General features: G+C 41.9%; 1 protein-coding gene across 2 annotated transcripts in view; it reads left to right on the top strand.

The window, feature by feature from the left end:
• Positions 1-26706, top strand: part of LOC110535812 (3',5'-cyclic-AMP phosphodiesterase 4D) — a 185979-nt gene that overhangs the window by 79115 nt on the left and 80158 nt on the right. Inside the window, exon 1 of one of the 2 annotated variants that reach the window (XM_021621113.3) lies at positions 8853-9801. The exons of the other annotated variant lie outside the window; for it this stretch is intronic. Coding sequence (XP_021476788.3) covers positions 9716-9801 — 86 coding nt within the window. The 5' untranslated portion in view covers positions 8853-9715. Of the gene's footprint in view, positions 1-8852; positions 9802-26706 lie in introns of those variants that run through there. 2 annotated transcript variants of the gene reach the window in all.

Here is a 26706-nt window from a genome sequence, read left to right as displayed (position 1 = left end):
GTGTTTTATACAACAGCCTTCTGTGTGTTCTCTTTTCGACTCGTCTGCATATTTGCAATCAAATGCCATACTTTTCTACATCTCCTTAGCTATCATACTCTAATTACACTTATTTCAAAACTCGATCCTGCAGAAAGTGGGGAACAACACTTATGCAGTTCTACTACCTGATATCTTTAAAAAAACAAGCTGTGTTAGAAAGGATTACCTACACATACTGACCATCTCGTATTATAGACAGAAGCGTGCTACATGGCAGACCAATCCCAACTAATCTCTTGGCAAGTCTAGCCCACTCATTATCTCATTCAATCTAAGCTAGCGGGGTAGGTTGTTCCCTTTTTCCGTGGCTGAACCAACTAGGCTCATAATGTAACAATATATTTGTATTTACAGATGGCATACAGGTTTGTTATTAAGGTACATGAAAGTTCACATGTTCCAGAAGGCATTTCTGCCACAAAAAAAAAACACATTTACATTTAAAAAAAAGTTTCCTTTCAAATGGCGCTCCTGTGAACTAGTATAGTGCGTCATATGACTAGTTTCCTGAAACGAGTCACATATGAGAAATGTTTTGTTCAATGAATTGCCATTATGCAAATAGCCCTCAGACAGGATTATTTCATTCACTGAACCACATTGTTCTCTAACAAAGAGCCTGAACCAGGTCTAAATGAGTTGAGGATTTCCTCCTGCTTCACTCTGCTCTTCCCTGGAAGGACAGGACACACAGTTATAGGGTTGAAGGAAGAGGTCTAGTCAACTTGCCAGCTGTTACTAGGCAGGATCACCACATCGTTTGCAAGTCTCTCACAGTACCAGTGTCAACCACTGATGGTTTTGCAAAATAACATCTGATTCTATCACGTATCATATGAGTTTATCGTCATATGAAGAACATCAAATCCAAACTTGGTTTTGCCATAGCATTTGATGTGAAGGAAATTGAAGTTGCACGTAGACACCGAGGCAAGATTTTGGCTTTCCCCTCCTAATGGTAACGGTTAGGATTTCAGGAGGGAATGCTGATATAGTAGATCTGTTCCTAGGGGCAACTTCATCCTACTCCTTTGATTATTACCATATCCTGGAGATTATTGGGAGATCATTGCATCACTCTGAGGCAGTACTAATCACACCCAGATAGATGAGTGAGGCGATTCAGAACCGTGTGGTTGGTCAGTGATTAAAATCCAGACTGAGAGCAGTGCTGGGAGAAGTAAACCAGCATCAGGCAGGCAGGGCTGCCGTAATGACACAAACTGCTGCAATGCAAGAAAAAATTTATTTTTGAGGTGGGGGGTCTGGTTCCGTCAAAGGACAGAGAGTGAAAGCTAGGAGTGGAGGGGTGATGGGGGCTGTAAGGCCCGAGGCTGGAAGCCAGGAGGGGTAGGCTCAGAGCTGGCTATAGCCAGGGATAGAGTAGGGTTAAAAATGGCAGCATAGACCTGAGCCTTGCACTGACCTCTTAAATTGCACACTGACACCACCTGCCAAACAATGGATGTGCCCTCTGTCACCCCAACTGCGATAGAGATTCAGATTGGCCACAGCTCACACTTCCAACTGGTCCCGACTGAATTAGAGGGAGAGTAAGTCTTATTGAGATGCAGCAGCAACTGTTAGTTAGCTGCAGCAGATGGTACTGTTCTGGAGATTGCCTGCAGTCATGGCTCATTGATATTTAAACAGCTTCCCATCTGTACCTGCTCCAGGGAGAGGCAGAGAAAGAGATGAACAACAGCCAGGGAACTACAAACCAGATCCTCTCCCGCATGGTGCTTGATCACGCCATACGATTGTGTTTTAGCCACTGAAGCAGTATCTTTCTCATACCACTTGCTTAAGTCTGTGAATCTACTGTATGCAATGCATACGTCAAGGCCTGAATGTTAGAGAATCTATGGGGGTCATTGGGGTGGAACGGTGTGCTATTAAAATGATTCAAGTATTTGTCCCAATTTTTTCCTTTTGGTGCCAAAATGAACTTTTCAAATGTGACTGCTGTCTTCCTAACAGTGACAGGGATTTTTACCTGAGCCATTAACAGTGGAATACGTTTCTTGTCGATCTGCAACTGAAGTCTATGCCACATCTAGTATTGGGACCCTCAAACCCATTATTTCTCCAACCAGCGCTTGATACTACCAAACCCCAGATTAGATTTTGTGTGTCTAAACACCAATGTATAATTTGATGGGTAAAGGAGTTAACGCTTAGTGAAATGCCACCTCATCACAGGCTATGAATGACAAGGAGGGTGAGTGGGGGCCTTGGCATTTCTACAGCTACCTGTTTGACGGACATCTAGCCAAGATAGCCCACCTCCGTCTCACCCTCTCTCAGGCCTGATGGACAGAGGTTCCGGAACTCTTTCTCATCTGTACTCACATTTCTCTTGTATTTCCATTCGAAATTGAGATGAAGAATACTTTGATAGATATGGCAGCCCCTCACATCTGTCAATAAGCCAACACCACCTTGTGGCGACTGAGAACTGAGCAGTGACATAGTGAGAGGAATACTTCTGTGTAAATTACTATATCATGCCCTATGGCAATGGAATGGCATTCTACTATATTGTACTGTATGTACCTTTTCTGTTGTACTGTATGTATGTTGTCTGTTGTACTGTATGTACCTTTTTTGTTGTACTGTACCTTTTCTGTTGTACTGTACCTTTTCTGTTGTACTCTATGTACATTTTCTATTGTACTGTATGTACCTTTTCTGTTGTACTCTACTTTTTCTGTTGTACTGTATGTACCTTTTCTGTTGTACTGTACCTTTTCTGTTGTACTGTACTTTTTCTGCTGTACTGTACCTTTTCTATTGTACTGTATGCACCTTTTATGTTGTACTGTACCTTTTCTGTTGTACTGTACTTTTTCTGTTGTACTGTACCTTTTCTGTTGTACTCTATGTACCTTTTCTATTGTACTGCATGTACCTTTTCTATTATGCTGCATGTACCTTTTCTATTGTACTGCATGTACCTTTTCTATTATGCTGCATGTACCTTTTCTATTATACTGCATGTACCTTTTCTATTGTACTGCATGTACCTTTTCTATTGTACTGCATGTACCTTTGCTATTGTACTGCATGTACCTTTTCTATTGTACTGCATGTACCTTTTCTATTGTACTGCATGTACCTTTTCTATTGTACTGCATGTACCTTTTCTATTGTACTGCATGTACATTTTCTGTTGTACTGCATGTACATTTTCTATTGTACTGCATGTATATTTTCTGTTGTACTGCATGTACCTTTAATGTTGTACTGTACCTTTTCTATTGTTTGTACCGGCACTGTTCTCTCAGCTATTGATCTAGAAATGAATGAAGAAAAGGACTTTGCTAAATGTCAGCGCACATGAAATCGATATCCGCTTCCCCTGGCATCCATTTCCCTTCCAAGTGTAGGAATCCATAATGTGCTGTTTTGTTGTGTTAGCAGCATGGCTGGTTTAATGAAAGTGCTGATGTAGAATGAAATAAGATTTGATGTTTCATAAAGGAATTTTTCGTCAAGTTCTGACAATCATTATATTCAGATGATGATCTATTGTCAAAATGTGAGTTGATGGAATAATAATAATAATAGTAATATTATGGTACTAAAGGATATAAATAGGTTTTGTCACTGACAAATGCTTGTTTTTTCTTCTATGGTTTTGAAAAAGCTCAAAGACTTGTAAGTCTCCCTCCCTCTCCCCATCCTGCTCTCTCTCCCATCCTTAAATATCTTCCCATCCCTCTTTCTCCTCTTCTCTCTCCCCATCCCTCTCTCTCTGAGCCTTGCAGTCGATCTATGTTTACCCACTGTGACCTTTCCCATTTCCCATTTCTCCAATCTCCAGTCGATCTATGTTTACCCCACCCTCTTTCTTTCTCTCTCTGTCTCGGTACCAACCACGATGGCCTTTTCCATCTCCCCTGTCTGTCTGTAGTGTGGCAGGCTGCAGGATGGCTAGTGACAGCTCATCATGTTCAGTAAAGCAGGGGTACAGCCCCAACACTGGGACCTTCGTTATGTAACAACACCACAGACGGACAGGGACAGGCTATTTATAACCTGGACCCACCATCAATTTAAACACAAAGATGCTAGATGAGATAGAGTACTGTTTGGATGATTGTGTGTGTGCGTGCAAGTATATGTGTGTCTATAATAAATCAAAATATAACAGTTTACACAGTACACTATGTATTATAGCCAAAGGAAGGAAATTCCTCTACTTGGTTACTTCCCAAATGAACCCTTTACCACCCCTCCTTTCCACTCCTTTCACCCCTCCACCCCTCTCTCTCTTTCTCTGACGGGTGGTTGATAGAGAGGGTTTCTGGAGGGGGAGGGGCAGTCTGACTCCTGGCAGGAGTTGAGAGACTGCTGACTTGTGCGTTGGGCAGGATGTGTGTAAGAGGCAGGACTGAATCCTATATTTCAGAGCACAACAATTGGCTGAGAGCCAGGGTTGTTTTATATTTAAACACCACTTTAAATGTTTACATGACACTAGAGGTTGACCGATTATGATTTTCCAACGCCGATACCGTTACCGATTATTGGAGGACCAAAAAAAGCTGCTAGCGCTTAATCGGCCAATTTTTTATTTATTTTATTTGTAATAATCACAATTACAACAATACTGAATGAACACTTATTTTAACTTAATATATTACATCAATAAAATACATTTAGCATCAAATAAATAATGAAATATGTTCAATTTGGTTTAAATAATGCAAAAACAAAGTGTTGGAGAAGAAAGTAAAAGTGCAATATGTGCCATGTAAGAAAGCTAATGTTTAAGTTCCTTGCTCAGAACATTAGAACATATGAAAGCTGGTGGTTCCTTTTAACATGAGTCTTCAATATTCCAAGGTAAGAAGTTTTAGGTTGTAGTTATTGTAGGAATTATAGGACTATTTCTCTCTATACCATTTGTATTTCATATTCATATTCTTTGACTATTGGATGTTCTTATAGGCACTTTAGTATTGCCAGTGTAACAGCACAGCTTCCATCCCTCTTCTCGCCGCTACCTGGGCTCGAACCAGGAACACATCGACAACAGCCACCCTCGAAGCAGCGTTACCCATGCAGAGCAAGGGGAACAACTACTCCAAGTCTCAGAGCGAGGGACGTTTGAAACGCTATTAGAGCGCACCCTGCTAACTAGCTAGCCATTTCACATCGGGTTACACCAGCCTAATCTCGGGAGTTGATAGGCTTAAAGTCATAAACAGCACAATGCTTGAAGCATTGCGAATAGCTGCTGGCAAAACGCACGAAAGTGCTGTTTGAATGAATGCTTACGAGCCTGCTGGTGCCTACCATCGCTCAGTCAGACTGCTCTATCAAATCATAGACTTAATTATAACATAATAACACACAGAAATAGTCTTAGGTCATTAATATGGTCAAATCCGGAAACTATCATTTAGAAAACAAAACATGTATTATTTCAGAGAAATACGGAACCGTTCCGTATTTATCTAACGGATGGCATCCCTAAGTCTAAATATTGCTGTTACATTGCACAACCTTCAATGTTATGTCATAATTACGTAAAATTCTGGCAAATTAGTTCACAATGAGCCAGGCGGCCCAAACTGTTGCATATACTCTGACTCTGCGTGCAATGAATGCAAGAGAAGTGACACAATTTCACCTGGTTAATATTGCCTGCTAACCTTTTTTTTAGCAAAATAGGCAGGTTTAAAAATATATACTTCTGTGTATTGATTTTAAGAAAGGCATTGGTGTTAATGGTTAGGTACACGTTGGAGCAACGACAGTCCTTTTTCGCAAATGCGCACCGCATCGATTATATGCAACGGAGGACATGCTAGATAAACTAGTAATATCATCAACCATGTGTAGTTATAACTAGTGATTATGATTGATTGATTGTTTTTTATAAGATAAGTGTAATGCTAGCTAGCAACTTACCTGTGCTTCTTACTGCATTCGCGTAACAGGCAGGCTCCTCGTGAGGCAGGTGGTTAGAGCATTGGACTAGTTAACCGCAAGGTTTCAAGATGGTAAAATCTGTCGTTCTGCCCCTGAACAAGGCAGTTAACCCACCGTTCCTAGGCCGTCATTGAAAATAAGAATGTGTTCTTAACTGACTTGCCTCGTTAAATAAAATTATTTAAAAAAAAATTGGCGTCCAAAAATACAGATTTCCAATTGTTATGAAAACTTGAAATCGACCCTAATTAATCGGTCATTCCAATTAATCGGTCGACCTCTACATGACACTGAAACAAAATGTACCCACGGGAACAATAAAGTCAGTAACTAAGTAAGTAAGTAAGGGTGATGGTTTTAATGCTCACACATGCACATTCACATACTCAGAATGGGCTAACCCTTTCTTCAACCCAGCATTACGCTCACACACACACACACACACACACACACACATAGAAGTGTACTTTAAAATTGGCATTGCCATTTTAAGGTACTGTAAAACCTCTATTAAACACTGAGTCTCAGATCGTTGCATGTCCTTTTTAATAGCCGGGCATCGGCACAAATTTCAGCTTATAAATGCCTAAAGGAATTGTTTATATTTCTGTAAATTAGTAGGCACTCTTATCCAGAAAAATGTTCTGTACACTTTCATACTGGCCTCCCATGGGAATCGAACCCACAACCCTGGTGCCACAATCGCAATGCTCTACCAACTGAGCTACATTTGGAGTTGAGGTTACCACAGTGCTGATATTCCCACTGTCATCTGCATGAAACATAAATAAAACTATTCTGTCATCGTTGCTAGCCATAGTGCCACCAAAAGGAAAACACAACATCAAATTCAAGCTCTCCATGGTGAGGAAGCACAAAATAGGCTGGGTGTATGATACTGTATGCAGCCTCTGCAAGTCTGATCTGCAATGGATTTGTTATTATAATCTTTATACTGGTCATACTGGTCACAATAAATAGTGTGGTAATCTTTTTCAAAATGATTAAGCAAAAGAAGCCTGTCTCTAATAAGCGCTAATGTTGTTTCGTTTAATACCGGAGCTTCGAGTCACGCGTCGAAAACGCTAAGGAACTAACTTCGAAGCAGTGTGCCGATGCGTGTATCAGTTGAGCAGAAGTACGTCATCAATGATGTCCGAAGCTTCGTTTGATCACATGCTTTTTCAGACCGTGTGTTGCAAAATGGGAGATTCCATTGATTTCGCTGCGGTTCCCGTGCTTTCTTCGAATCTATGCTGCTTTCAAACTTCAATCTCTCATACAAAATTAAAGCATCATACAAAATTCCATAGATTCCATTTTTGAAAAATAGTAAACTTGAATACAAAAAAGGGACGCATGATATATATAAGATCTGGTATTCCAACTGATTATAGGCTACTGAAGCGAACGACTTACCATTGCGCCACGGAGTTTTGATGAAAACAGTTGTGAAGAAAAAAAATTATTGATCTGATAATCATACACATTTTTGCTGACCATCAGATGTCACTAATGTGCATTGTGAACAGACAATGAAGCTCAAGAGTAATCAATTATTTTTCGCCACACATTGGTGAAATCACCGAAGCCTTCAGAAAGCCTCGGGTTCCCATCACACTAACATTCGTTGGTTGTGTTCAGTGATTGAAGCAAATAACACCCGGGCTAATATTTGAAGTTTTATGACAGTACATTTTCTTATTATTTTTATGTTTGAAAAAAGCTAATATTGGAGCTGGAGTCTTGAACCAAATCTTGTTGTTTATATATTGTGGCCACTAGATAACGGTCATGTAGCTTAAAGCCATTTACAAACTAGGGAAACCAATTTACAAACCAATACAATGCTCTGATCATTGGCTGATCGCTTCCATCCCATAGTAATCTCCACCCAGTTCACTACTTTAAAATGTCTATGCAAAAATGTGTTATTTCTATGTAATGATCTACATACCTCTCTATGACACGCACTCGCACACACAAGAGAGTGAGATGTCTACAGTCACAGATGTCTACAATGTACAGCATATTTTACATGCTTATTGATGGAAACACTGTCCTGTTTCACTATTATTTTGTCCTATTTGACATCAAGAATTGTAGTACATAAACTCCAGGGTATGTAAAATCATATGTAATTAGGGGTTTGAGATTAGTGCCTGGAATTTGAATGAGTTTAGATATAGTTAGGCATCTCTCAGAAGACGTCTACATTACAGAGAGATGGATGTTGCCTTGGTTCCTGCTAAGAACATACCTAAAGAGGCCGAATGCTTGATAGTACACACACATGCACTTGCGCATGCCAGCACGCACGCACGCAAACACACACACGCACGCTAACAGAAACATACAGACGCAGAAACATGAGCCAGCATTAGTTCTGCAGTCTGAAATGTCATGGTTCAATGGTGTGTGGGCACACAGTGAGAGAGAGAGAGAAGGGAGGAGTAGGGAGAGAAAGTGTGTGTAGAAGGGTGGACAGATAGTGAAGGAAGCATGGTGAGAGAGAGAAAATAAATGATAGAAAATTAATTTCCCAAATGATGGATGTCACCACTTCTCCCACACTCTGATCACACACACACACACACACACACACACACACACACACACACACACACACACACACACACACACACACACACACACACACACACACACACACACACACACACACACACACACACACACACACACACACACACACACAGGTCAGCAACACCAAGCCTCAGAGGACTGGAAAGCTTCCCTCCTGCTTTCTTCTCTCCTCTCCCTGCCAGTTGTAAGCTGAATGAAGCCCGTGAGCTGTGAGTTCTAAGAGGATCAATAGGTTTAACTCACTGTACACAGGAGGAGCAGGCACACACATAACAGGGTCAGGACATCCCACTGACTGACTGCCTGTGAGGGTGGGAGGGAGGGAGTGAGAGAGTGAGAGAGCGATAGGGAGAGCAGGGACAATAGCGCAGCGCTCCACTCATTTTCTTCCCCCTTTCCCTTCCAACCCCGGGAGCTCATGGGGACAGGCAAGATCTAGACATAGCGAAAGAGAGGGAGATAGAGATAGACAGAGAAAGAGGGAGAGAGAAAGAGAGAGTGTGACATGCCCTGTCACGCCAGTGTCGACTGCTCCCGTGCCGACCGTCTTCCCTGTCTGTCAGGAAAAGGAATGTTTTCCGGAGAGATGAATCCCTGAACCCGTTCACCATGAGGATGTGGGACAGCGATTTCCAGATCCTCGCCGGAAGAATCCCTCGGAAAAAAGAGCAGCCGCCTGAGAAGCTAGTAGCTGATCCTGTGTGGACTCCTGGGTCACAGTGCTGAGGACTCTCTTCCATTCACACCGCTGAAGCATTACAGCACTGCTTTCTTGTTTTGCTCGTTGTCATATTTGGTGGATTTTGTTAATAGTTGTGTTTACCCTGCATTTGTTTTGAGGATTTGTTATGCTCCAAACTACTTTTTTTAATCCAAGCTGGGGTGGCCTTGCATTATGTAGTCCATTCATATTCCAGCTGCTGACAACATGACTCCATAAAGGCTGACTTTGTGCCCAACACTGGAATGACTAAGTGGACCTCCAGTGTCATTACTATGGTATAGAGCACAGAGCAGTCTAAGGGGCAGGCAGGCATGATGTTGTTTTGGGAGTGGTCACAGTGTGTGGAGGGCAGTGTGTGTAGATAGTCTTAAAGGTTAGAGGGAAGATTCATCACGCGGCTTCATGAAGCCTGGACTCTGCCACGGGGCGAGGGAGAGGACTATGATGCACCTCAGCAACTTCCCTTTCAGGAGGCACTCATGGATTTGGTGAGTTTGTGCGTCTGTGTGCGTGTGTGTGCGCGCCTGTGTCCAACATGGCGGCAACCGTTGTGGACATGAGTTCTGTTCTCCTGCATGTTCTCCTGTGTCCTATGTGTTCCCGCTGGTCTGTACCATTCCAGGATGGTTAGAAACCCCGACAGGCAGCCCAGTTCTACTCTGGGAGATTTATTGTTCAATGGGCCAGACATTTCCTGCCATTTTCTCCCACATAAGCCTGTGGAGGCTTATGGAGCTAGCTAGCCATGGCTCCCCTGCTTTGGATTCCCCCTCTGCACTTTTCATCAGCCACTTAAATAGAGGCTCCTTTTGGGATGTGGCTTTGTCGGGGCCATGACAAGATTCCTTGCTGATTGCTATTTTCAAATGGTTTGTTATTAGAGCTAGTCATATAACAGTGACTCAATGTTTGGACCATAAGGGTCTCTGTCAGATTATTGACCCATACCTCAACGCTCCTGCTTCCTTCCTGTCCAGTATTAACATGCTGTACAGTCTTCAACACAAACAGGCTTCTGCTTTTCTTTGTGCAATGACAGAAGTGTTCTGGAGAGTGAGCTCAAACGATGGCTGTAGCACATGCTGTGCAGATTCATACTGTAGACATCATTTTTGCTTCTCTATGTGTGCACAGCCAAGCATTGTCTCAGGTCAGGAAAACTCCATACAAGACAATGGAATAATAATATAGCACATTTTTCTCAATCAATTTAGAGGGAACACATGTATTCGGTATAGATGGCCGACGTGGGAATAAAACCTCTAGTGTCAGCTGTTGAGTTTCTCTAGGTCAGGTCACATGGTTAGGAAAATATGTACAGTAGTTCCAACTCATTGTTTACTTGATCAGTATTAGATTAGAGGCAGTGGAGGGATGCCACTAGACTGTGACCTTTAGAGAGGCCAAACCAGAGACTGTGGCTGTCTGAGGGAACAGCTGACAGACAGACAGCGGTCAGGAGGAATGTTCCTATCTAATCCAGTAGTAGCTACTTGAAGAGAAACAAACTAGCTCTCTCTCTCTCCTTCTCTCTCACTTTCTCTCTCTCTTTCGCTAAAACACACACATGCTCAGCATTGCCGCAAGTTATCCTTTGATATCGCTAGCTAAAGTCACACTTCAAACTTGAAGTTGATTACTTTTGTCATTCAGACGTGACATCATAGGGTTGCTGAGAAAATATTTACCATGACATGCTACAATTTGTGAGTGCAACTTTGAAAGAGTTGACCTTGTCTGAAAGACTGTGTTGCAGATGCTTAAGGGTACCTCAAGATTTGAAAATACCAAGCCAGAAATGATAGTAAAATATTTAATTGTTTAAGGCTGTTCTTCCAGGAGGTGCTATCTAATCCTCATCCTCAAAGCCATGGCAGTACAGTAAGTAGGGGGATGTATAGTAGTGTACATGTAGGTGTGGGTCGTAACACCCTCAGGCCACTGCTGCCTTCTATGTTTGCATCCCAAATGGCACCGTTCTGACCCGTGGTGTAAAGTACTTAAGTAAAAATACTTTCAAATAATACTTAAGTAGTTTTTTGGGGTATCTGTACTTTACCATACTGTTGATATCTTTTCCTAAAGAAAATAATGTACTTTTTACTCCATACATTTTCCCTGACCCACAAACGTATTTGTTACATGTTGAGATGCTTAGCAGGACAGAAAAATTGTCAAATTGACACACTTGTCAAGAGAAAATGTCTGGTCATCGGCTCATCCCTACTGCCTCTGATCTGGCAGACTCACTAAACACAAATGCTTAGTTTGTAAATGATGTGTGAGGGTTGGAGTGTGCCCCTGGCTATCTTTACATTTAAAAAACTTTTACATTTGATACTTAAGTATATTTTAGCAATTACATTTACTTTCGATACTTAAGCAGATTTTAAAAACTTTTAATCAAGTAGTATTTCACTGGGTGGATTTCACTTGTACTTTTTTCATTTTTATGAAGGTATCATTACTTTTACTCAGTATGACAGTTGGTTACTTTGTCCCCCACTGCTTTTGACCAGGGTCTATAGGGCTCTGATCAGAATAGTGCACTATGTAGGGAATAGTGTGCTGCTGTTTTGGAGGGGAGTTAAATAAGGATGCTTAAGTCTTTCATTTAGTCATGAATTGATGCTCATTATAGAGATTGAATGGTTTAGCTTTAGCAGGCTGCTCTTAATGTATGGCAATAATTTGGCATTGCCATGTTAATTGGTTAGATAATCTAAATGGGGAATCATTCCTCCTCAGAGTTTCAGTACACAAGTACCGTATATGTTCCAGTATAGTACAAATACATAGTACAGTACAGAGTTTCAGTTTAGTATAAATGTTTTATTCTTTTTCAATCATGTGTTTCCCCTTTCATGGATAGTCTCAGGGGTTTGGTGGGATATAACAGACAGATTGAGTGTCAACATGGCCACGTTGTCATGGTTGTCTGAACAAAGACTTTCTTCTCATTCCTTTAGTGATGAGCTGTCAGAACTCATTTTGACGGTGTGTCTGTTTGCTGCAGGGGGGACCGAGCACTGTTTCAGTCCCCATAGAAGAGGAATGCACCATCCATCCCCTCCGGTGTGTGTGTGTCTACAGATGAGCTTTCAGATGGATGGTGCATTATTTATCACTAGTCTTCAAACTTCTTGAGCTGGCAGCACTTTGGCACTGTTTCTCTATGGTTGTATTCATCAATCTAGCAAGGAACACCTTTCAACCCAAATAATCTAGTACATAAAAGTATAATAAAACATATACAAATTTGATGATATCATAGTAAATTCATGACGTGAAGGAATAAGCCTTTTCATACTTTGTAAAACGTCTATATTATACTGAGCAAAAAAATAAATGCAACATGCAACAATTTCAAATATTTGACTGAGTTACAATTCATATAAGGAAATCAGTCAATTGAAATACATTCATTAGGCCCTAATCTATGGATTTGACATGACTGGGCAGGGGTGCAGCCATGGGTGGGCCTGTGAGGGCATGGGCCCACCCACTTGGCAGCCAGACCAATCCTAATTCGTTTTTCTCCAAGAAAGGGCTTTATTACAGACAGAAATACTCCAGCAAGCGACCGTTGTTTGGTTGGCGATGTTTCTGTAGCACTCGTAATTACAAAACAGTTTGCAAAACAGATGGCCACTGGATTGATGTAAATAATCCTGATATCATTCTGCCAGGTAGGCATAGGCTACTTTGTAGTTAACATTGAATTGAGAAGGCTTTTGGCAAAACCTTTGTCTCTACCAGAGGAATGTTACCATTAGCATCATCGCTAATGGCACATGCACAGAGAGAGACATGGGCATTCATGTGTCATTTCAGAAAGTTGCAAGAAAATGCTAATCACATGCATTTTGTGGGCAAATGAATGAATGTTCTTATCAGTTCCATAGATTTAGTTGATTTCCTACTAAGTTCAATACATTTTGAATATTGTTGAATTCCATTATAATGTCTGTATTCCGTGATTCTGTCTGATTTTATAGGGCCCTAGGGAATAATGGCCATAATGCGTTGTGTCAGCCTCCAGCATACAAAAAAGCTTTGGACTTCCATACAAAATGACTTCTTTACTTATTTTAGGTTAAGGAAGTTTGTACAGTAGGCATCATTCTTTATCACACAGCTATATAAGTTGTATGTATAGATCCGTGTGCTAGAGACGAATACAACGAGTGGTCTGTCTTCGCTCTGCTGTGTAACAGAGCGTTTACGCTATACAAGCAGCACTCACCTAGCCATGCTATCCTCACCTTCATGTGGGTGCTAACAAGCTAGCATGCAAGCTGGGTAGTGTTACGTATCAACAGCTATTGCCAGCCAGTAGCGGTTGGAATCTATGGTGAGCTTCAAATGGTCACTCGCATCGCAATATCACAGAGGATGTGTATAAAGTCCCACCCTGTTCAGCTCCCTCGCCCATTCATCCTACATAGCTCAACGGTCCCCCACTCACTCCACTTTTCTCGCATTCATTCTATTGAAAGTGAATGGGTTCCGACTTTTAACCGTGTGATGTGGTTGTATAGTGTGAATGCACTGTATGGGCTGCTGGGGAGCAGACATTTTCTAAGCACCACCCATAGAACATAGAATGCCCACCCAAATCACACCCTGACCAAACCAAAATAGAGAGATAAAAAGCTCTAAGGTCAGGGCGTGACACCCACGTATAATAATGATACACATGTTATTTTATACTGTCACGTTGTATAAAAGATTGGAGACAGGCGCAGGAATACGTAATAGGGGGTTTTAATACTCCACCCAAAAATATACAACATGCCATGAAAAGGCACGGGGACGAAGCCCAAAACAAACTCGTATACAAAAACACAGGGATGTAACCCAAACAAAAAAGTGAGGTTAAACCTCTAATAAAATACACGGACGAGACCCGTAATAACAATACACGGGACAAGACCCGTAATAACAAGCGTACAACACTACACGGGACGAGACCCCTAATAACAAGCGTACAACAATACACGGGACAAGACCCGTAATAACAAGCGTACAACAATACACGGGACAAGACCCGTAATAACAAGCGTACAACAATACACGGGACAAGACCCGTAATCACAAGCGTACAACAATACACGGGACAAGACCCGTAATCACAAGCGTACAACAATACACGGGACAAGACCCGTAATCACAAGCGTACAACAATACATGGGACAAGACCCCTAATAACAAGCGTACAATAATACACGGGACAAGACCCGTAATAACAAGCATACAACAATACACGGGACAAGACCCGTAATCACAAGCGTACAATAATACACGGGACAAGACCCGTAATCACAAGCGTACAACAATACACGGGACAAGACCTGTAATCACAAGCGTACAACAATACACGGGACAAGACCCGTAATCACAAGCGTACAACAATACACGGGACAAGACCCGTAATCACAAGCGTACAATAATACACGGGACAAGACCCGTAATCACAAGCGTACAACAATACACGGGACAAGACCCGTAATCACAAGCGTACAACAATACACGGGACAAGACCCGTAATCACAAGCGTACAACAATACACGGGACAAGACCCGTAATCACAAGCGTACAACAATACACGGGACAAGACCCGTAATCACAAGCGTACAACAATACACGGGACAAGACCCGTAATCACAAGCGTACAACAATACACGGGACAAGACCCGTAATAACAAGCGTACAACAATACACGGGACAAGACCCGTAATCACAAGCGTACAACAATACACGGGACAAGACCCGTAATCACAAGCGTACAACAATACACGGGACAAGACCCGTAATAACAAGCGTACAACAATACACGGGACAAGACCCGTAATCACAAGCGTACAACAATACACGGGACAAGACCCGTAATAACAAGCGTACAACAATACACGGGACAAGACCCGTAATAACAATACACGGGACAAGACCCGTAATAACAAGCGTACAACAATACACGGGACAAGACCCGTAATAACAAGCGTACAACAGTACACGGGACAAGACCCGTAATAACAAGCGTACAACAATACACGGGACAAGACCCGTAATCACAAGCATACAACAATACACGGGACAAGACCCGTAATAACAAGCGTACAACAATACACGGGACAAGACCCGCAATAACAAGCGTACAACAATACACGGGACAAGACCCGTAATAACAATACACGGGACAAGACCCGTAATCACAAGCGTACAACAATACACGGGACAAGACCCGTAATCACAAGCGTACAACAATACACGGGACAAGACCCGTAATAACAAGCGTACAACAATACACGGGACAAGACCCGTAATCACAAGCGTACAACAATACACGGGACAAGACCCGTAATAACAAGCGTACAACAATACACGGGACAAGACCCGTAATAACAAGCGTACAACAATACACGGGACAAGACCCGTAATCACAAGCGTACAACAATACACGGGACAAGACCCGTAATCACAAGCGTACAACAATACACGGGACAAGACCCGTAATAACAAGCGTACAACAATACACGGGACAAGACCCGTAATCACAAGCGTACAACAATACACGGGACAAGACCCGTAATAACAAGCGTACAACAATACACGGGACAAGACCCGTAATAACAAGCGTACAACAATACACGGGACAAGACCCGTAATCACAAGCGTACAACAATACACGGGACAAGACCCGTAATCACAAGCGTACAACAATACACGGGACAAGACCCGTAATAACAAGCGTACAACAATACACGGGACAAGACCCGCAATAACAAGCGTACAACAATACACGGGACAAGACCCGTAATAACAAGCGTACAACAATACACGGGACAAGGCCCGTAATCACAAGCGTACAACAATACACGCAGCACGAAAGCCGAAACAACAAAGCACAGTAAGACCAACGGATATGGGAACAATAACCGACCAAGAAAATGGTGAACAAATGGCACAATTATACAATTACTAATCAGGGGAAATGGGAACCAGGTGTGCGTGATGAAACAATTCAGTGACGCCTAGAGGCCGGTGACGTAGACCTCCGGAACTTGTGCACAGAATGAGCAACTGTACCGGGGGGATCCATGACATATACAAAAATTTAAATTGAAATTATTATATTTTAGTCAAATATTATATCTGTTTGGGCTTCTTGTGATCAATTTGCAGTGAACAAATTATTTGTAATTATGTTCTGTTCCCCGAACATACACTCAAGAAAAAATCTGACTGTGGCTGAATCTGTGGCTGAATTGATGATCCCTGCTCTAGGACAAAGTCACCAAAAATAGAAGCTCCTAACATATGTCAAGTTTTTTTGCATTTTTTTTGCACATAACATATGTCAAGTTTTTTTGCATAGGAGGTTTAATAATGCACCAGCCTACTCCTTGGTAGTGTTGGGAAACCAACACTACCAAGCCACTGCTGACTGAATGACTAGAACTTCACCCCCCTCATCTTGCAATTGTTTTACGGGATTAACATGTTGCTTTAGTTTTCCTCTTTACTTATCTCTTCAACATGAATATATTCAAATTCAGTCTCGATATTCAAGGTATATTTATTTAAAGATCTCAAAGTACATGTTGCGCTGAATTCAAGCCAGTGTTGTTATTTTCTGAGCGTGTTGTGTTGTTAACATGTGCTCTGCGGTACAATAGACTAGAGTATGTATTTGAAAGCCCCATGGCTCCTGGTCCAGTAAGACATGAGCACAAGCAGATGCCAGACTAAATCTGCCATTTACCTCCATGACAATAAAGCCTCACCTGGCTAGAGAGAGGCTGATTGGCTGTTACACAATCCCAGTTCACCTTGGATTTGGCACTCAGCAGGCAGGCAGGCACGCACGCACGCACACACACACACACACACACACACACACACACACACACACACACACACACACACACACACACACAAATACACACACACACACACACACACACACACACACACACACACACACACACACACACACACAAATACACACACCTACGTAGGAGAGTGATTTTTCATCTATACTCCTCAGACCTCTAGACAGGCAGTGCTATCTTTGTCAACAGAGGACGCTCGGTTGTCTTTGTCATAAGAGGACGTTGCGTTTAGAGAAATAGTTTGCCAGTTAGATAGTCGAGACTTCACAGCTCTCATTGAAGGGATTAATGAGTGGCTTAGTGTTAGGTTGCCAGACTCACTTTTCATTTGTCACAAACACATTTGTCGCCATAGTGATTTTTTGGGGTTGGACTTCGGAGAGCTAATTACTGTTCTTGTCTTTTTCTGCCCGATGTTCAATATTATTACATGGCTATAAATACTTGAAGACAGAGCATTAGTTTCAGGAACAGAGTTAATGTGGGAATAATAACATTATTGTAGCTGGCACTGACAGTTTGACTCAATCTAAAGGCGTTTTCATCATGCAACGCTATTTGTCATGTCATGTTATTACCATGTTTGTGGGCTTGGGTCTGAGCACTCTAATAATGGGAATGAAATAAACATTGTATGTGGATTTCTATTTGCAGAAATATGAAATAATCTGAAATGTAACAACAGCTGCAGTGTACCTACAGTAATCATATACAGTGAATCCTAATACACTTTGATGTACTGAGCGAGGAGAGGAGAGAAGAAATGTGAGGTATATTTTTAGATACTGTACCATGGTACAGTAGGAGTTGAGATGGAGCTCTGCGCTTTATTTGCTCCCAGAGGTATTGGCACTGTGAGGCCTCAAGAATCAAGTCAAACAGGTGGTGAAACTGGATGAAATGAGCTGCTCCCTTTCTCCCCAAGAGCTCTCTTTCTCCCCATTTAGTCTTGTACAGGATCAAATAGTATATACCCAAACTTAGAGAAAATTGCCTCACTCTCAGTTACTTTGCTGCGACCCGAGGTTAAGAAAATTGGCTTTTGGTGACGTCGTAGTGCTGCCAGAATCGCATCCTTCTGGAGGCAAAGCCATCACTCAGTGTACCCATAGGACCAGCAGAGACGAGAGAGAGAGAGAGAGAGAGAGAGAGAGAGAGAGAGAGAGAGAGAGAGAGAGAGAGAGAGAGAGAGAGAGAGAGAGAGAGTGTGTTGCTGACGCCTCTCCTGCAGCATCAATCTCTGTCATCCTGCCGTGCTGCTTGTGATACTCAGATCTTTATTAAGGTGGGTTATATAGAGCCAGACTGGGGGGGGGGGGGGGGGGGGGGCAGTCTGCTGCAGAGCTGCATGGGGGCAATATACAGCTTGTTGGAGAAGTATGTGCGTGCCGTATGCATGTGTTTCACATAGTGATGTTCCATGGAAAATGACTGTTCGTCTGGATAGGAAGAGCATCAAAGCAGCATAATACTGTGCCATTTCTAAACAATAAAATACTTTCCTTGTTACTCAACTCGCTACTCACCGTCTATACAGTAACTGTTGTTTGCACATTCACAGCTTGTTTTGTGTCTTTTGGTAGAGGAGTGTTTCATGCCGGGGAGTGAGTCAGTCAGTCAAAGCTGGCATTAGTCTTCTTACCAGATGTGAAGCTCGTCGTTCTCAGGATGTGCTGTTCTCTCTCCTTAGCCCTCTCTTTCCCTCACACACGCACACTGAATGCACTCACAAACACACACACACCTTTTCTCTCACTCTTATTTCACTCACTCTCACACACAGGTACTCAGACTCAGACACGCACGCACGCACACACTCAGAGCTTAAGTCAAAGGAGGTGCAGTGAGCTATGGCTGGAGATAATGTTCCCTTTACTCACGATAACCAGCAACAGCCAAGATCTAATGACTCATCCAGCACCCCAGATCTGCATCTTTTTTTATGTGTGTAGTGTGTGTAAGTGCGTGCACGTTCGTGTGTGTGAAAGTGAACCATGCATCACTTTGTCTGGGATCCACTGTCAGATTCAATTTTCAGTATATTTTAGGTGATATATTAAAGGTGATAGCTTTACAAAATCAAATTGTATTTTTTTAACTAGTCAGTTAAAAACAAATTCTTATTTTCAATGACGGCCTAGGAACAGTGGGTTAACTGCCTGTTCAGGGGCAAAATGACAGATTTCTACCTTGTCAGCTCAGGGATTTGAACTTGCAACCTTTAAGGTTACAAGTCCACCGCTCTAACCACTAAGCTACCCTGCTGCCCGGCTGTATTGCTCACATACACATATTTAGCAGATGTGGGTGTAGCGAAATGCTTGTCTTCCTAGCTCCAACAGTGCAGTAGTATCTAACAATTCCCAACGATACACACAAATCTAAAAGTAAAATAAATATATAAATATTAGGATGAGCAATAATTATCGTTATCGTACGAAAAAATATATTATTTTACATATCACCCAGCCCTGCACCATAGACCATATGCACTATTTGACTGTCAGGTTGTCATTCTAATAATTTTGTCTGCAAGGCCTTTTTAAGGCATGTCCCTGTACTTACTATTGAGATGTGTGCAGCCATCCTCACACAGAAGAGAGCCACTGCGACTGCATAGCCCCAACCCTCACATCCATTTTATTGAATTCCCTCTGCTCTGTTTCCCATGTATCCCCAGTAGCAGAGGTAAGATAGAGTATTCAATCTTCTGTATCTCTCTGGAACATTTGGAACACAGCAGTCAGATCAATAAAAATGCAACCCCGGTGTCAGATCTGTCAGAGGAGAGTAGAGATGGCCGCAGGTGGTTCATGACTAAATTCACCATAAATCAGATCTATCTTTTCTATCTCTGTGTCTGAACGGTTGAACCTCTCAGAGCAGGGGCACAGTAGGCTGGCAGGCTGGCAGCATGTCATCTAACAGCATGACACCTGCCCTCTGCCCAGAAAGGGATTGGAGATACACAAGGCAAATACAAATATGAGCACGATTAGAGATTAAGCTCCTCCTTAACCCAGCCTTACAGTAAAGGTGCTACAGCCTAGTTGTCTGGTATCTGTTCATATCATTAGTGAGTGTGAGGTCAGAGATCTGGTGCTGTGTCCATGCGTACGTCACCATTAGACCCCAACAATGGCCATCGGATCTAATCAGACAGGCCTTTCCTGCTGGAACAAAAGAAAAAACACTGAGACCGGTGGCCAATAGCAGTCACACCTCGCTCACAAAATAAACAGATGTAATGAAACAAAAGCGTTGATTTCATTGACTTTGAAAAGTCTTTGACAGTATAGACCGAGAGAAGCTGTGGAAAGTATGGCACAATATGGAATCCAACCCAAATTCATCAACATCATTAAGCATACCTACCAAGGAATGCAATTTCAAGTCCATCATGAAGGAAGTCCAACAGAAAAGTTCCAAGTCCTTAATGGCATGCGGCAGGGCTGCCTGCCCTCTCCCTTCTTCTTCCTTCTTTGCGTAAACTGGATCATAAAACAAACAACCAACAATCAAACCGGTATTCGATGGAGCCTGACCGAACAGCTAGAGGATCTAGACTTGGCTGATGATTTGGTACTATTAGCACACACTCACCAGCAGATACAGAAAAATCCCATACCCCAAAACAGCGATTCTCAACTGGTGGGTCGCAACCCAAATTTGGGACGCGGTAGGTTTTGAATGGGTCTGAGAAAAAAAAATCTAAATATATCTATATTCTTTTAATGAAAAATACTCCTGTATAAACTTAGACGACTTAAACCAGGTCGAAAGTGTGTAGAAATTATAATGAACTTATATTTTGTAACAATTTTATATTTTTTCTTCATTCACAGTATTTTCAATATAGAATTATTAGAAGCGCTATTTAGCGTATTTTTTTTGATTTTGTGGTCTCAAACCATTGAGTTTAACATTCTTTATCAAGATTATGGGCAAAATTGAATTATTGACAATGAAAAAGGTGGGACTGTCGTTGCTGGTACATTTACTATCAATATAGCATTAGACATAGTTTTCCAGATTGCATTTTGGCAACAAAAAATGGCAGTGTGAATATTAGATCGCGACTGAGACAACCTGGTTGAAATTGGGTCCCGAGGCAAAACCAGTTGAGAACCATTGCTCTAGAAACAATAGCAGCTACGTTGGACTTGAGATCAACCTCCCGAAAACCAAAATCATGAGGATCAAGAATAAAAACAACACACGCATAACCATGGAAAACAACCAACTAGAGGAGGTAGATAGATTCACCTATCTACAGTAAGTAGTGTTACGGAGGGACAGATTAAGATATCAAAGCAAGAATTAGTGAAGCAAGAACAGCATTCAACACATTGTTCTGTACGGATCTGATGCATGGAGAACCACCACTGACACACTGAACAAATCGCAAGCATTCCCCAACCACTGTCCCAGACACCTTCTGGGAGTCCACTGGCCAGATATCATCCGCAACATCAAGCTGTGGGAAACTACTAAACAAGAACCAATAGCAGAACAACTCAAGAGGAGAAAGTAGAGTTGCACAGGTCACACACTCGCAAAAGAAGAAGACCTAGAACTACCTGGAGACGAAGCACAGAGCAAGCGATTAAGGTTGTGGGTCTGACATGGCAACGCCTGGAGAGGAGGGGAAAAGACCGAAAGGGATGGAGGCGATCCATCAATAACCTATGTTCCTCAAGGAATACAAAGGCCTGAGTAAGGAAGTAATACAACAAAAAGGTGTGATTATTCTACAGGAGAACAATCCTGGGCACTGACATGGGGTTATGTGAAGTACATGAACCACACAGTTCTGAGTAGTTAGAACATTCTGGAAAATGTAAAGACATCCTATAGCCTATATCCGGTATCCTAACCAGGATTTCTGGAAAACCTGGGAATTTTTTTGGAAAGTTACAGGAATTTTGCAACCCAAGCTGAGTCAAATCAGGGCAAAGCAGAACATTCCAAACAATAGGCCTACTGGTCATCCCTCTTGTCCCAGCCCTTCAGGGTAGGTGGCTTACTTGTTTGTGAATGTAGGTAATTTGGGAACAGAATGTGAACAATGGATCGTTCAGCTGATCTGTTATACTGACGTCTGTATCGTCCGATTGTTTCTATCCGTTGGCGTTAGTGTTACATGGCTGGGCTAATCACGTTAGGATTCACCTGCAGAAAATGTTTATGAGAACAGCAACAATAGAGGCCTATTGCTTATGACGAACAAGGTGATTAGGATCAGTGTGATGGCAACAATGGACGGAGTAGCTTACCTTGGCTTATCATCAGAGAAGGAGTCCGCGCCGATGACGTGGACGTCGATTAAGGCAGCCCCCCCGAACTGCTTTGATTCAGAGGGTTTTGGTTGTATGCATTCAGGTGTGCAATGCTCTTTCCCTATCCCCAAACACGCAGACATGATATGTCCATAATACAGCATCAGTGGGCTAATGCTATAGTCAGGTACATAATTATTGGCACCCTTGATAAAAATGAGCAAGAAAGACTGTATAAAATAAATGATACAAATAGTGAGACATATTGTACTGTATGCTCAATTAACAATATATATATTTATACTAATACAATTGCTCAGCGAAGTAGATTTTTTAAACAAGTAAAAAAAATCTCAAAAAGATATGGGTCAATATTATTGGCACCCCTGTTTTCAATATCTTTTAGTCCCTCACCTTGTGTGGATAATGGCACTGAGCCTTTTTCTAGAATGTTTAATGAGATTGGAGAACGCTTGGGGAGGGATCTTAGACCATATATCCATACAGAATCTTTCAAGATCCTTGATATCCTTTGTCTGCTCTTCAATTCAAACCGCAGGTTTTCAGTGGCTTTTTAAGTCCGGAGACTGAGATTGATGGCCATTGTAAAATGTTGATTTGGTGGTCAATTAACCATTTATTTGTGGATTTAGATTTATGCTTGAGGTTAGATTCGGGACCTTTTAGCCAAAAAACCTGGTTACTTCTGCCAGGAGGCTGAATCTTGGCCGCAAGTAGATCTGCACTGGAGAGCTCTTCTTTGTCTATACCTTTTCAACATCATTCACACCCTCTTAAGCCCCACAGATATCTTTAATGATTCGCATGTGAGTAAGTAAGTGCAGTAAAAAAAACAAAGCCTTCAAGACTAAAAGTGGTGAAAGTAGTAGCCTACAATAAGGAAAAACTCTGGGTAAAAAAATACACTATCTAGTCCTTGGCCTATATCCTCATCTGACTTTAATGCAGGTCATGTTTTTCTTACTGTCTCTGGTAAACACACACTATATCAAATACAATCTTATTGGTCACATGCACAGGATACAGAAGGTACAGTCCAGTGAAATAGTTACTTACATATTTGCATAGCAGCAATATCAAAAATAGAATTTGTATTCAATAATCACTTTATAATTATTAGATGATGCTTACCCAGACACACTTGTCTAAATTGATGGGTCATGTGAAATAAATGATATAACCACTCCCCATCCACGTCTAGGAAAGTGGATGGGTCACTATTGTCTGGACATGTACATATTTTCATGAAATAGAATAGATGACCGTAATCACCTCAGACACACCTGGCTAACTCGATGGGTCACGTAATCAGTCTTTTGTTTAGCCATGTAGCTAGCTAGCCAAATAATGAACCACAATCCCAACCCATACTACTAGCGATACAAATGGATTGTCATGAAATGAATCTTTAGCTAGTTAAAGCTAACCAACTAAGTGCAATATTAGCTAGCTGCGAACAGCTCATTCCATCTCATCCAACTCGCTGTCATATTCAAAGAGATGCTCCCAACTCCTCAATTTTGCAGCATTGGTGATTGCGTGCCCATTGAATACGCTTCTTCTTGTTTTTAGCTGATAGGAGTGGAACCCTTTGTGACTGCAATAGCCCATCTGTGGACCGACGACTTGTGTGTTCCGAGGTGCCGTTCTGTGCCATTATTTGTATGTTTGAGGTCCGCCTGTTAGCTTGCATGATTATTGTCATTCTCCTTCTGTTTCTTTCATCAGCAATCTGTTTTTGCCCACAGGACTGCTGCTGACTGGATGTTTTTTGTCTGTCGCACCATTCCCGATAAACCCTAGACACTGTCATGTGTGAAAAGCCCAGGAGGACGGACGTTTTAGAAATAATGGTGTGCCCGGCACCGGCAATCAAAGTTGCTTAGGTTACATATTTTAACCATTCGTTCCATTTTTTTCCCTTCATTTTTAAAAAACATTTAACCTTTATTTAACGAGGCAAGTCAGATAAAAACAAATTCTTATATACGATGACGGCTTACCCCGGCCAAACCCGGGCAACACTGGGCCAATTGTGCACCGCCATATGTGACTCCCAATCACAGCCAGATGTGATACAGCCTGGATTCAAACAAGGGACTGTACTGACACCTCTTGCAGTGCCTTTGACCGCTGCGCCACTCGAGAGCATCCGAAGTGTAACAGAATGCATAGACGCCTGTCTGTCTGCTTTATATCGCAAGCCACCACCACGTGACTCACTGCCTGTAGGAGCGATTCATTTTTGTGAATGGGGTGGTGTACCTAATAAACTCTCCGATAAGTGTACAGTATATAGCTGTGTTACACTTAGAATTACATATTAGAACTCGGGTATGACATCACAACATCTATTATAAGGTGCTCAACTGCATAAAACCATAGGAACTCTCAGGATGATGACCCTGTTGTCGTGTTTATGACAACAACACAGCTTATGACGAAGTATGATTACAATTACCATTGTGTCGTTGTATTATTATGATCATCATGGTGGCCCTGGTGCTCTATATTCTGGAGAACAGCTTAACCAGGCTAATCTCCAGATTATTTTGGGATCTTCGGGAATCCTTGATCGTGGCAGCCCCTTACACACAAGCACACACACACTTTGTCTGTGCCCATATGCCCTTACTCACTCTCCCACCTCCCAAACACATGCTACGCTGTGATGATGTCATCAGGGTTTTAAAGAGGGATTACTCTGACATCACTGAGAGGGGTGCCAGACTAAACCTATTAGCACAGGCATGTGCTGTGTGTGTGTGTGTGTGTGTGTGTGTGTGTGTGTGTGTGTGTGTGTGTGTGTGTGTGTGTGTGTGTGTGTGTGTGTGTGTGCCCGCGCGCGTGAATGTTTGTTTTCCCGGAGATTAGAAAAAAAGAAAAGAGAGTGTCAGAGTTTGATTGAATGATTGATTTGATTATTAATGTAATTAATCTGTCATTACTGTTGAGGTTATTGTAATATGTTATATTGTATTTAAATTCATATATGCACATGAGGTATGTGGGAGGCTGGGGGGGTGTAACTCGTAATATGTATAGGTAATAGGAATGTAGATCTTTGTTTGTGTTTTTGTGCTTTTACTTTGCTTATGATGTTTTTCAAATTGATGTATTGTTTTTTACATTTCTTAAGGACTCTTGAAAGACTAGCCCTTGGGCTAAAACAGATCCTAATAAGATCAAATCAAATCCATCCATCTTGACACTTTGCATCCCATTAGCTGTGATGTGTCAGAGTGGTGTTGAGTTGATATTGGATTTGACCTGTAAACAGCTCACTGGTGCTCCATGTGCTTCTCCCAGAGACAATCAAAGATGTTCTACGTGAGGACATCACAGTGGTAAGACACTACCCCCTGTTTTGTCTGCTCATTTAATCTTCATATATTGTAATTGCAGAGCTGTTGGTATTATCACCTTTTTTTTTAATGTTGTGGGTTGGCACACTAGTCTTGTTGTTTTGTGCACACTGCACACTAGGATTCTGTCTATCCCTGTGCACTGACTGCAGGACTGTGACTGAGCATGGGAGACTCAGAGAGCCATGGTGGTTACATGTGTTCCTGGGAGACACTGAGTGAGATTACTGTACTGTACGCCTGTCTGCGTCTGCTTTTCTCATATTCATGTGTATGACTACTTTTGTTTCACACCTCTGTAACACACACACTTGTTTGCACACACACACACACACACACACACACACACACACACACACACACACACACACACACACACAGAGAGAGAGAGCTGTTGTCTGCCTAATCCCCTAGTGTGTTACGCTTGTCCCATCATATTTATAGACATGTCAAAAGATTTTGATACAGTTGATTGTTCTTTCTTATTGGGGAAGTTGTCTGTGTTAGGCCTTGGCACTGCCTGTTTGTGGTTTCAGAATTATCTTAGTGACAGAACCCAGGCTATTATGATAGACGGGGTAAAATCTGAATTCCTTGAAGTGCTTAAAGGGGTACACCAGGGATCGATTTTGGAGCCATTGTTGTTCACGTTGTATATAAATGACATTGGGAATACTGTTAACACCTGTAACATTCATCTTTACGCAGATAACACAGTTATTTACTCCTGTGCCTCTTCAGTGCAGCAGGCCATTGGTGACCTTCAGCATGATTTTGACTCAATCCAAAAATCACTTACTGATCTTAAATGAGTGTTAAATGCAAATAAAACC

The sequence above is a fragment of the Oncorhynchus mykiss genome, chromosome 11 (genome assembly GCF_057628025.1).
Source record: "Oncorhynchus mykiss isolate SJ-2025 chromosome 11, ASM5762802v1, whole genome shotgun sequence".
NCBI lineage: Eukaryota > Metazoa > Chordata > Actinopteri > Salmoniformes > Salmonidae > Oncorhynchus > Oncorhynchus mykiss.
Note: the sequence above shows the minus strand (reverse complement) of the source record. Positions and strands in the feature narration are given on the sequence as shown.